Source organism: Choloepus didactylus, chromosome 10 (assembly GCF_015220235.1).
Source record: "Choloepus didactylus isolate mChoDid1 chromosome 10, mChoDid1.pri, whole genome shotgun sequence".
In the NCBI taxonomy this organism is placed as follows: domain Eukaryota; kingdom Metazoa; phylum Chordata; class Mammalia; order Pilosa; family Megalonychidae; genus Choloepus; species Choloepus didactylus.
Genome location: NC_051316.1, coordinates 63095364 through 63109267, shown reverse-complemented (window position 1 = coordinate 63109267; position 13904 = coordinate 63095364). Strand labels below are relative to the sequence as shown.

General features: G+C 38.8%; 1 protein-coding gene across 1 annotated transcript in view; it reads left to right on the top strand.

Annotated features, from left to right (window-relative positions):
- Positions 1-8393, top strand: part of ZDHHC21 (zinc finger DHHC-type palmitoyltransferase 21) — a 104796-nt gene extending 96403 nt beyond the window's left edge. The window contains exon 9 of the mRNA XM_037797122.1: positions 8238-8393. Within this exon, the coding sequence (XP_037653050.1) occupies positions 8238-8276 (39 nt within the window). The 3' untranslated portion in view covers positions 8277-8393. The remainder of the gene's footprint in view (positions 1-8237) is intronic.
- The last annotated feature ends 5511 nt before the right edge of the window (positions 8394-13904 follow it).

Below are 13904 nucleotides of genomic sequence, written 5' to 3'. Positions count from 1 at the left end.
CACACCACTAGGTGCCTAGAAAATTTCATTTTAGGTGGAAGGCCCTGCATTTTTGTTAGATATATCTCCCACCCTCTGACATGCAAATGCCTTACCAATAAGTGTATAGTAGTCACTTCTTCTTGCTCGTTAGGTCTAATCAGAATAATGTCATCAGTATAATGGGCCAGTGTGATGTCTTATGGGAGAGGAAGGCAATCAAGTTTCCTGTGGACTAGATTATGACACAGGGCTGGAGAGTTGATATACCCCTGAGGTGGACAGTGAAGGTATATTGCTGGCCTTGCCAGCTGAAAGCAAACTGTTTCTGGTGGTCTTTACTAAGAGGTATCAAGAAAAAAAGCATTTGCCAGATCAATAGCTACATACTAGGTACCAGAGCATGTGCTGATTTGCTCAAGGAATAATACTATGTCATCTGGAACAGCAGATGCAATTGAAGCCACTTGGTTACATTTACAGTAATCCACTGTCACACTCCAAGGTTCATCTATTTTCTGCACAGGCCAAATAGTTGAATGGGGGATGTGGTGGGAATCACCACCCCTACATCCTACAAGTCCTTGATGGTGCAGTTATCTCTGAAATCCCTCCAGGAATCCAGTATTGCTTTGGATTTACTATTTTTCTAGGTAGAGGCAGTTCTATGGCTTCCACTTGGCCTTTCCTACCAAAATAGCCCTCACTTACAAGTCAGGGAACCAATGTGGGGTATCTGCCAGTTGCTGAGTATGTCTACTCCAACTATGCATTCCGGAACTGGGGAAATAACCACAGAATAGTTTCAAGAACCCATTGGGCCCACTGTGGGGATGGATCTGAGCTAAAACTCCATTAATTACCTGACTTCCATAAGCCCCTACTCTGACTGGTGGGCCACAGTGACATTTTGGGTCTCCTGGAGTTAATGTCAGTTCAGAGTCAGTGTCTAATAATCCCTGAAATGTGGGCAAATTTCCTTTTCCCTAATGCATAGTCACCCTGATCAAAGGATGTAGATCCCTTTGGGGAAGACTGGGGGGAAGATTAATAAGGTTTCATAGCTTTCAATATACAAGTCTTGTTCTTTTGTTGTATGTATTCCTGAAGTATTTTATTCTTTTTGATGCTACTGTGAAAGGAATTTTTCTTAATTTTATTTCAGATTATTTATTGCTAGTACAAAGAAGTACAAATAATATTTATGTATTGATCTTTTATCCTGCTACCTTGCTGAATTATTTTAGTCCTAGGTCTGTGTATGTGTATGTGTATGTGTATGTGATGTTTCTTAGATTTTCTACACATATGAACACATCATTCGAATATAAAGACAGTTTTACTTTCTCCTTTCAAAACTGGAATGTCTTTCTGGATGTCTTTCCTCCCTCCCTCCCTTCTTTCTTCTCGCACTGGCTGATGTGTCCAGCACACTGCAGGATAGAAGTGGAAGTGTACATCCTTGCCTTATTTCTGATCTTAGGAGGAAAGCACTGAAGTCTTTCATCATTAGGTATGATGCTAGATGAAGGTTTTTCATAGATATACTTTCTCATGTTCAGGAAGTCCCCTTCTACTTCTAGTTTGTTGAGAGTTTTTATCATAAGTTGATGTTCAATTTTGTTAAATGCTTTTCCTGAATCTATTGAGATAGTTATGTGCTTTTTATCCTTTATTCTGTTAATATGTGAGTGTTACATTGATTTTAGGGTCTTAAACTAACTTGGTATTCCTGGAAAAAATTCCTTGGGTTGTGGTTTATAATCTGTTTATAAGCCACTGGATTCAATTTGCTAAGGATCTTCATGCACATGTTCATGAGGGATATTGGTCAATAGTTTTCATGTAATGTCTTTGCCTGGCTTTGATATTAGAGTAATACTGGCTTAATATAATGAGTTGAAAAATAATACTTCCTTTTCAAATTTCTGAAAGAGTTTTGAAATATTGGTACTATTTCTTCTTTACATATTTGGTAGATTTCACCAGTGAAGCTATTGGGACCTGGGCATTTTTTTTTTGCTAGATTTTAAGTCACTAATTCAATTTGTTGACTTATTACAGCTCTGTTGAGATTTTCTGTTTCTTCTTGAAACTTTATGTCTTTCTAGGAAATTTTTCATTTCATTCAAGTTGTCTAGTTTGTTGGTATAAAGTTTCTCATAGTATTTCCTTATAATCCTTTTAATTTCTATAGGGTGAGTAGTGATGTCCTCTGTTTCATTCCCAATTTTAGTAATCTGTCTTCCTCCCCCCACCTTGGTACTATAGGTAACGTTTTATCAATTTCTTTGATCTTTTAGAAGACATACCTTTGGCTTCATTTGTTTTTCTCTTTATTTTCTAGTTTCATTTATGTCTGCTCTTATTTCTAGTTTCCACTCTATTTCTTGCTATGAAAATGATGGAAATGTAAGCAGCTTCTCAGCCACCCCCTCCGTCAACTCCACTGTGTCTCTTTCTCACTCATTTCTCCAAGCTCAAGGAACATATTAGATGCTCAACTGGCCTTGTGCCTCACCAACTTTCAGAGGAAAGATTATCTTTACTCTCTCAGTTAATGAAAAAGGGGGGAGAGTATTTGGAAACCCCCCACCCCAAACCTAGGTAGAATTTCTCTTAGGATCTCCCTCCCTTAGCTGCAAGAAGTAGTACCAGGTGTCCTCCCCCATAGGGACTGGGTGAAAAGATATTGCCTCTTTTCCTGAATATTCCCTCAAAGGCCACTCTTCTCTGCCAGTTCGTTCCTTATGTTAATTGGGAGGCTGGGGGTGGGGAACCCGGAAACCAGCACCTCTCTGTAAACCTAGAACATTTTGTGCCATTACTTTATGCCTTAGCCTGCAGTTCCAGGACAATGGGAAAAATCTTATTAATACACTAATAACAATAATAATCATGACTATGTTACTAGCAGCTGAAATTTATGGAGGGCTTATTATGTGCCATACATGGTACTGAGAGCTTTACATGCCTGATCTTCTCTGATCCTAGAACAAGCCTACAGAACTGTTGCTATTATCTACATTTTACAGGTGAGAAAATTAAGTAGCTTGGCTAATGTCACTTAGCTATTAAATGATGGAGCCAAAATTCAGACCTATAGTCCACATTTTTAACCACCAATGCTAATTAATTTTCCCCAGATTGTGGCATTTGTCTGTCAGTCTTAATGATGCTATTGAAAGTTCTTGTCTTCAGCTGCATTTTCATTAGTATCAAAGAGGAATTGGAGGCGATGTACTGGGGCTGCGAAGTGGAAGCCATTCTTAGCCAGAAGTCTCATTTTCCCCTTGGAGTCTTTTCAACCCTATGATCTGTGATTCAGCCATAAATAAGAAATACGGTTTAGGGGATGTTAATAAAACACTCATGGACTTGCTGCCAACTTTACTTTAGGTCCTAGTTTCTATGGTTGTTCTCTTATGGAACAACTACCTCTTTTGAAATTAATTTCTCCAAGCAGGGTTGAATTGATTCCCTCAGGCCCCCAAATTATAATCTAAGTTCGTTTAGCAAATGGCACCCAGCTTTCCTCACCCTGGTTTGCCAAAGACACTTTGAGACTTTGTTTGAACACAGGCAATAGTCCTGGATGGCAGATGTCTGTAAATACCCTTTGTTTAATTACTTGGGCACTTTATAACAATTTTTTTTTCCTAAGCTGTGGAAAACACATCCTTCATCAACTTTAAAACAGAGTGCAGTTTTGCAGGGCCATTCTGGTTGTCTTTTCTCCTGGTGCATTCGTCCAGACAGACTGAGTGAACAAAAAGAAGAGAAAGGAGAAGCTGTTGGCAGTTACCCTCAACTTTGCCTCTTTATAGCAGCTGCTGTAGCAGCTGCTGCAAGATAGAAATGAGTACCCTTTCCAATCCCCCCCCCCAACCCCCAAAACAACACCCACCAGCAGAAAAGCACTCACAACCATCAAGCAGAAAAGGCAGTGAAGGAGGAGGGTCACATGGAGCTAGCTCTCTCTAGCAGCAGATCTTAAAGCATCCACAATTTGTCAGTGTCTGAATTCTGGGGATTTCACAGGGAGCTGGCATTGGCTTCTTGGCCAGCACAAGTACTAATGGAAGATTTACATGGCTACAGTAAGTGTGCCCAGCGTGGACTTTCACTCTTTGCAAAGTGACTATGGACTCTTAACACGCGCTGCAGAGCCCCTGATAGTTGTACCTTGAGAGGACATAGGTTTGTGGTAAGTTGTTCTAGGTTTAACAGGCACAGCTGGTCCTGTGTGAGGCCCACAATAGGAAATGAGACTCTCCAGACCACTCTTCATTGATGTCTGGAAGCTATAGACTCTTCTGCCACGAGTAGGTATGCTAGGCCCTAGGCCATTGTGCTCCATCCCCTGGCCCCTTAAGAATTTCCTCAAAATACACAGCCATGCTTCACCCTTGAGAGTTTGATTCTGTAGGTCTCAGTGGGGCTTGGGAATCTGTGTCCATGTATCAATCTATAGATGATTCAGATGTGCCTCTAGGGCTTCGAACCAATGACTTAATGCTTTCTAAAATGGGAGACTGTATGTACATAACAGTTATGGAAAAGATCTCTAGAGCCAAGATTATAGTCATGGTTCTGCCGCTTATTAGCTGTGTGACATTGGACAATCTGCTTAACCTCTCTGAGCCTTATTTTCATTATCTCTAATATGGGGGTGGTAAAAGTATCTACCTCTTGGGGTGGTTTGAGAGTTCAATTAATTAGCACATATAGAACACTTAGAATGTAGCAATCCTCAATAAATTGTTATAATTTATTATTATACTGAGAACTAACTGCAAAAACAGGTACTCAATAAATGTCATAGGTTAATTTTCTGCTCTGAATAGTCAAAGTCCCATTACAAGTGTAAGATTATTTAGAAGAAAGAAATAATGGCCATATATTTGCTTTGAAGTTTATTTTGTTTGAATCATGAATCATACATAGCAATAGGCTTTGGAACTAACCCAGAGTGACAATAGATTTTTCCTTTAATTCCTGCTTTATTTACATCTCTCTTCAAACAACAACAACAACAACAACACTTTCTTATAGAGTCCAGTTTTAATAAAGAATTAATTTTATTTAAAAAAAAAATCTCTAAAGGAATTCCTCCTGGCTTCTCCAGGAGTCAGTGTGATAGCCAGACAATGCACCAATCCATCTGTGACCAAAAAAAAAAATAAATACTCTTAATATTTTTAAGTCTAATTATCTTCCACAAATACTTGTTAAGTATATATTAGATGCAAAACACTTTTAGGAAAGGGAGGAAATAAAGAAAAAGAATCTAACATTTATTAAGAAGCTTCTTTTGCCAAATACTGTACTAATAAGTCTATAATCACCTTACTTAATAATCATACATGTGATTGATATGACTGCCTGTATTTTCCAGATGAAGGAACTGAGGCTCAGAGTTCATTGTCCTAGTATTTTATAAACTCCAAGGTTCTACTCTTTCTACTTCACCACATTGCTTCAGAAAAATTCAAAGATGAAGATGGTCTACTGATGATGCTTTATATTTATATAGCATATTATGGTTTATAATTACACACATATCCATATTTTGCACTGTAATTGGGATTTAGAGCCCAGCGCTGCTATTTTTTCCTGTACTCCATGTTACTTTTTACAGAGCTAATAATAACCCATGTTTGTCGGGGCCTTGCTGCTCATAGAGGGCTTTTATCTATCTCAGGTGATTATCACAACAATCGTATGTAGGAAATAATGACAATCTTAATGTTGACAATGTTTAGTAAGCACTTACCATGTCCCAGTCACTATGCTAAGAGGTTTCCATGTGATCTCATTTAATCCTTAAAACAGCTGGAAGGTCCTGTTCACACCCTTATTTTACAATAAGGCCACAGCAACCAATGATGCAATGTCAAAGTAAAAACACATTCACATCTGACTGCCTCCAGAGCCCAGTCTTCATCACTTTATACTCTGTCATTATCTGCATTTTATGAAAGGGAAAACTAAGGCTTAAGGGGATTATGAACTTAGCCTAGGTCTCACAGCTAGAATAAGAATCAAGACCCCATCTTCTAAAACACATTTCTGATCAATCTAGTAAGGAAGATTAGGCAAGTATACAAACAGCTACGCTAAAAGGCAGCAAAGGAAATAGGAAAAAAACAGGTGTGTGGCTGGCTGCATTCAGGAAAAGCTTATGGAGGAAGTAAGCTGGGCCTACTAGAATGAGTAAGATTTCTAGAAACAGAAATTACCAGGTAAGATATTTTAGATAAAAAAGAAGAGAATGAATAAAAGTACTAGGCTCGGAGAATTTAGAAAGCAACAAATACACTGGTGTAAATTCACTGCAGTATAAGCTACATATAGGGTATATGGGAGACAAGGCCAGGAAACTGTTTGTTTGAAAGCAAGCCTGAAACCTTTGCTGACTGTTTTGGTTTGCTAAAGCTGTCAGAATGCAATATACGAGAAACGGATTGGCTTTTAAAATGGGGGGTTAATAGGTCACAAGTTCTAAGGCCATAAAAATGTCCCAATTAAGGCATCAACAGGACAATACCTTCTGTGAAGAAAGGCCGCCGGCATTTGGGGTTCCTCTGTTACATGGGAAGGCACATGGCTGGCTCTGCTGATCCTTCTCTCCGGGGTTTAGCTTCTGGTTTCAGTGGCTTCTCTCTTAGCTTCTCCCCAGGGGGTAAACTCTGGATTACATATCTTAGCTTCTCTAAGCTCTGTCTCAACCTGAGCTCTCTTAAAGGACTCCAGTAAAGGATTAAGACCCACCTTGAATTGGGTGGGTCACATCTCCATGGAAACAACCTGATCAAAAGATTCCACTCACAGCAGATCTGCCCCCACAAGATTGGATTAAGAAAACATAGTCTTTTCTGGGGTACATAATAGATCCAAACCAGCACACTCACACATTGTAGGAGAATGAGGAGCCATTGGATGTTTCTGAGCAAGGAATGTGTCACGATCAAAGCTACATTTTAAGAAAGATTATTGTGCTAGGCAACTCTGAGACAAGGAGGCTGTTGCAGTGGTTCTTGGGATGTAATGAGGACTGAACCAATATCAAAAGTATGGAGGGGGAGAATTCAGAAAACACGGCAACACAGTTTTGGCAGAACCTCACAACTGTCTAGATGTTTGCAATCAAGGGAAGGCAGTATCAGATATAGTTCTATGTTTGAGCCTAGAACCCTGAAAAAATGGTGTTGCCATGAATGAAAATAGGGAATGCAGGAAAAAGAGTTCATTTAGTAGGGGTGATAATGATCTCAGTTTGGGATGGGACAATATTGTGGTGCAGGAGGTTATTAAATTTAAAGTACATCAACTTAAATGCAAAGTGATGCAGGCAAATATATAGTTTGGGGATACATTAAAATGAAGGTGATGGCAGATTAGGCTATTGAGGAAAGGAAGAGAGACAAAGCATAATCTTTAGATTTTCCTACATTTAGGGGCCACACATGATGAGTAACTCTTAAAGAAGGTAAGGAAGTAAGGAGAGCAGTAGTGGGCAGAGAACCAAGAAAGTAAAATGTCATGAAAACCAAAAAGGGAGTTTCTAAAAGAGAATGACCCAAAATAAGAAATGTGACAAAACAGTCAAGGAAGTTGAAGTCAGAGAAAATATTTTAAGAATAAGTTTGATTTCCGGGGGTGGGGGGTGGGGGTATTGGTAGTGGAGGAGCCAGATAATAAAGCGTTAAGAAGTGAACTAACCAGACCAGACAGGGTGAATAGGCAGCTAACTCCAAGAAATCTGTCAGTAACTATGAGGGGAAATTGAATCCTATTTTGCAAAGTCAAATGGTATATACTACATGCAAGCCAAAAGAGGAATGAGACCTTTTAACATATGAGTCTGTGTTTTCAGAGGATTTAGAGAAAATAAAAATAAAGAGTGTTAGGAAGCAATATGAGGAGACTTCTAAGGCAACTATTCTAAAGAGGATGGTGAAAAATGCGCCATGGGATGGAAATGAACTTGCAACTTAAGAAAAGATCACAACTTGGCTTCTAGACAACATTCCACTAACAATTAGAAGAGAGAAAACTACAGCCTGTGGGAGAAAAAATACTCAAGTTATTTCCAACCCAGACATCAAGTTTCTGGAAACAGAGAGTAATGCACCTGGCTACACAGGACCCTTATCTTATAGATAAACAAGACCACTTCCTCACAGTGACACAGAATTCAGTGTTCCCTTATTAAATTCTCCCCTTCGAAGCATTCATCTTATCTCTTCCAACAGGTCACAACAAAAGGACAACATTCTTCTGTTTGCCTTTAATTTTTTGCAAGCTGTTGTTCCTGTGACATGCTACGGTGATGGTCAGATTAAAATGGATCCTCTCAAAAACTGTCAATACTGGAATATTCTAAGAAGAAACGTAAACTTCTAGCTCATCATCTGTATGGACGTGATAACTCTGTCATGTGCTTCTGGAGTAAAACCAGTTTATGCAAAGAAAAGACTGATTCCAGGTCATCCATCCTTCCCTCTGACCTCAAAAGACACTCAAACACACTCACAAACACACATCCTACACAAGAAAGCTAAAATAGTACAGTTAGAGATCAGTCTCCAGTTTTCTTATTGAGGTACCAAGACCTGCCCTTCTTGGGGGGTATGCGAATGTCAGTTTTTAAAGATTTTGACCTGTGGTTACCCTTAAAAGGTTTTGCCTCTCTTTCTGTACATATCCAAGGGACAGGGAACCAACAAAATGCCCATGGCTCGCCTGCCCATCTCTCTACGTCAGGCCCTTGTGGCTTGAGAGACCCCTGTTTACCCTATTCTGAAGTGTTCTTTTTATTTAGAAAATTGCAAAATGTGAAACAGTCACTTCATTAATTTTTAATTTTATTTTAACATAATACAACCACATTATAGAAAAAAATTAAAAAAATAAAAACATTACCCATAACTTCATCCTAAGAGAGACCACAAACTTTATTTTATTTTGATGTATTTCCTTCCAGTCTTTTTTTTGCTATGCACATTTATTACATAATGGTATTCACAATCTAATACTATTTTGCAGTCTCTTTTACTTAATTTTATATCTGTAGCACACATTCCCTCTCCTTGCCTTGTCCTAGGGACCAACACAGAGATTTCTCACCTTGTCAAGCAAGGCTGACCAGAGGTTGGGAAGACTGGTGTTTCCTAATTCTTCTCTCTTGTGGGAAGCACACTGGCTGGTTGAGTCTGAATCCTACTGTAGCCTGTTTACATTTATTACGGTTCCTTAAAAATGAAAAAAACTGCATGTTTGGGTTTGCTAATGCTGCCATTATGCAACATACCAGAAATGGATTGGCTTTTATAAATGGGATGTATTAAGTTACAAATTTACACTTCTCAGGCCATAAAAGTGTCCAAACCAAGGCTTAAACAAGATGATACCTTCACTGAAGAAAGGCCGTTGGCATCCGGAAAACCTCTGTTATCTGGGAAGGCCCGCGGAGGGCATCTGCTGATCCTGGGTTGTGTTCCAGCTCCTCTCTCCGTTCCTGTGTGTTCTTGGTTCTTTCTCCCAGGATGGTTCTCTCTAAATGTCTGGGGGTCTTGTCTTAGCATATCCCAGAGCAAACTCTGGGCTTTATCTCTTAGCTAAATGTCCTTCTGTCTGCATCTACAAGCATCTACAACCTTCAGCATCAGCTAGCGTTTGGGCCCATGTGGCTCTTTTTAAAGGACTCTAGTCATGAATCAAGACCCACACTGAATGGGCAGGGCCACACCTCCATGGAAATACTCAATCAAGAGGTCACACCCCAATCAAAAAGATTAATCAATCTGCCACCACAAGACTGCATTAGAGAATATGGCTTTTTCTGGGGAACATAATATATCCAAACTGGCACACTGCACTACCACCCAAAAGGCCTATTTACCTCCTCTTCAACAATGTGATAGATCTTTCATCTTGGGAAATAAGAAGAGAAGTATATTCTCATTGTCCTGTATCATCTAATGCTGCTCACCAGACTTTTTATCCTATACTTGCTAAAACAGGGTTGGATCTGGGTTTGTCACACCCTTCACCAATAGCCAGAATCACTCCATGGGTTGCACGGCTTGCACGAATAAGGTTCGTTTTTCTATTTCTCATCAATTGATGGTGGTTGTGCCGAATAGGAATCTGAGGCCATTTTTCATCTCAGGAGCTAAAAACATAATGATTCTTTAGCAAAGTCTGCCTTGGACACAGGAGGGGGAGTTTACAGAACACCTGTCTAATATTTGCTATCCTTTGAGAGAAGTATTTATTTAAAGCCTTTTATATGCCTTGCACTCTACATACATTACATGATATTTTTATCATATCGCCAGGAAATAAGTAGTGTATTTCCTAGTGTATCATATCACTAGGAAATTATCCTGTATGGGTAGTACATGACAGAAAAGTGAGGTGCCCACATGAATGCAGAGATCAGAGAAACAGAATTACCTCAGAGAGTTAAGCTGTGAAATCAACACATAATGAAATACAGAGAAGAGACTTAAAACTCTATGCTAAAGAATAACATCAGAATGACTCCCAGCAAAATATGCCGATAATCACAGTTAATGTATAAATGTATTTAAAGGAATGTTGCCAGTATAAGAGGATTTGGTTGGTAATGGAAACTGAGGAAAGGGAGTGTCCCTGAATGTAATACGAGCTGTACGTATCCAAGCAGGGTCATTTAGTTACTTCTATTCAGCAAACATGCAACAGATTTAAGATATAGTGATTGTTAGGGTTCAGTTGTGTTCTCTCCAACCCCCCCAAAAAGACGTTCTTGACATCCAATCCTGTGATCATCAGCTTATTTGTAAATAGGAACTTTGACGATGTTATGAATTTAAAGGAGACCAACTGGGTTAAGATGGGCCCTCATCCAGTACAACTGGTGTCTCTTAAGCAGAGGAAATTTGGACACAGTAGGTAAGAAATGGAGAGAGAAAGGGATGGCTGCATGAAGGAGTCAGAGAGTAAGTTATGCTTCAAGCCAAGGACCATCACGGACTGCCAGCCCCCAGCCGGAAGCCAGGAGAGACATGGGAGGGAGTCTCCCCTTTAAAAGGAAGCATGGCCCTGTCAACACCTTGGACTTCTAATTTCCAAAACTGTGAAATGATAAATTTACATTGTTTAAGCCAACACGCCTGTGGTACTTGGTGACAGCAGCCCTGGGAAACTGAGACTGTTTTCCCTCAAAAAGCTCACAATTTGATTGGGGAACAGATACACAAACAGATAGTTATGATAACTGCAAATGATTAGAGATAAGCGTGGGCATTTAGAAGTATGGAGGAAAAGCATCTACCTCAACTGGGAGGAAATGGTAAGGTTTCCTGGAGGAGGTGACATTTGAGATGAGTGTTGATGCAGCTTCCCAAATGATCTGTGCTAAAAGGCTAGGCTTAAACTTTTATAAATTTCCAATCTACCATGTGAAATACAATAAAAATGAAATACTAGTAAGGTAAAAAAAACAAAACAGAACAAAAAAGCTCAATTTTATTAGAGTCCACAGACATAAAATCACTCTAACAGAGTACTACAAAACTTTCTAAATGCTTACTTCAGCTTTTAGACTTACCCCATTTCACTGGTTTAAAAGGAAAAAAAAAAATTTTACAGACTGGCATAAATCTGCAGCTCACACTTTGAGTGCTCCTGTCTTAAGGGATGAGCAGCCTTTAGCTAAGGGAAAGGACTGGGGCCATGGGGAGATCCTGCCAGGCAAGCAGCCAGCCAGAGCAGAGATCTGTCAGTGAGACTGTAAGTGTTTGCGGTATCCAGCAAATCACTAAATGCTTAAGATAGGACCTGAACCATTGACTGTGGGATTAAAAAGCTAGAGCCCATATGGCTCACACCTTACTGAAGCTCTGATTTCTCACAGAGGTTTCATCCTCTCCCTTCTGTTTATCCAGGGTGAACTTTTGGACTCTTTTCAACAGTTGTGGTAGTAGGAGTAGAAGGTGGGGTGGGGGGAGTGCAGTGGAAGCCTTGGGCAAATTCTGTTGGCAATTTGAATGACTCTCCCATATATCTTGCCCCTGCTCAAGTATATGCTCTCTCTTTTTGTCCTCAGCCTCTTCTTCTCTTAGATATATTTTCTCCTTTGTCTCATGTTTTTTCCTCATCTCTTTCCAATTCTGTACTGATGAACATTCTGGGAGCAGGAAACAAAAGGAAAGAGGGGAAGGTGTGATCTAGGGGACCCACTCCATTTCCCGTCTTCTCAGTTCCTGTTTGAGAATGCTTCAGATTCATATTCTAACATTCTGGAGTTTGGTTTCCAAGCTTGCAAAACCCCTAGGATTTTAAATATAAATCTGTTAAATTCAAATTCAAGAATTGAAAAGTCAAGGGTCCATCTCACATTTTTATTTTCTGGGCCTAAAACCTGGAAAGGGAGTAGAATTTTTTTTTAAAAATGAAATAAACAGAAAAATTGGCAACTTTGTAGCACGTATTTCTATGAGTATCTTCAGCAACACTCATGGTCTTTGTGAAAATTTTTCATAGCTTCAGTTAAAATAATTTCTAAATCAGAACTTCAGAATTGGCTTAAAGCGTTTGTGTGTTTGGATGAACTGGTTTCCCTAGTGTTTTAATTTCCTAGGTTGCTCAAAGCAGATATTATGAAATGGGTTGGCTTAAACATTGGGCATTTATTTGCTTACAGTTCTGAGGCCATGAAAATGTCCACATCAAGGCATCATCAAGGCGATGCTTTCTTCCCGGAGACTAGCTGCTGGCGATCCTTGGCTCCTCTGCCACATTGCAATGCTCATGGCGGCGTCTGCTGGTCTCTTCCTTTTCTTCTGGGTTTTGTAACTTTCAACTTCTTGCTTCTGTGGCTTTCCCTCTCACTCTCTGTATTCCTTCCATTTATAAAGAACTCCAGTGATAGGATTAAGATCCATCCTGAGGAGGTGGGTCACACCTTAACTGAAGTAGCCTCATCAAAAAGTCCTACTTACGATGGGTTTACACCCTCAGGAATGAACTAACTTTAAGAACATGTTTTTCTGGAGTACACAGAGCTTCAAACCACCACATCTAATTTCAGAATGCTGTTTATTTAAATAATACACTGATATAACGGGCATTTAACTCACTATAAGCAGCACAAATGATGCTTGTGTCTAACTATCTGGGGACTCAACATACAAATAAATGGACAGAAGGAATCAGTAGTGAAAAACCCACAGATTCACTCTATTTTTAAAATGAAAAATTTCTATTATATTAAAAAATAGCAAAACCCAAATGAAATGGAAAACCGACTGGAAAAATATTTTTGACTATATTTATACAATGTAGATACTCGAATAACACTTATAAAGGATCAATATCTATATTACATAAATATATTTATATTATATGAATATCTATATTACATAAATAATATTTATATTATATAAATAGCTATATTACATAAATATATAATATATAATAATAATATATATTAAATACCTTAATGAGAAAAACATCAAGCATACAATAGGTAAATAGGCAGAGGTCATGAGAACATTGAACTGACATGAGATAAAAATGGAAATATTAAGAGAAAAATGTTAAAAAATTTAAATAAAATTAAATAATAAAAAGTTCTAATACCTAATGATGATTTTTAACTGGCATACAGTTGCACTGCTCTTAGCTGTACAAAATATTTGAATGTTGTTGAAAGCAATTTGCCCTTTTTGGTCTCATACACTCCCAAGGGTGTATCTATAGGAAAGAACTTTTAAGAAGAAGAAAAGCTGTATTACAAGATATCACTGTAGCACTGAGTTTTAAAAAATGCTAAATGTGCAATAATAAGAGAATGATTTATTACATCCTGCCATAATGACAGGATACAGTATGTGTAACCCCTTAATATAAATGTAAAAAATTAGGACGGC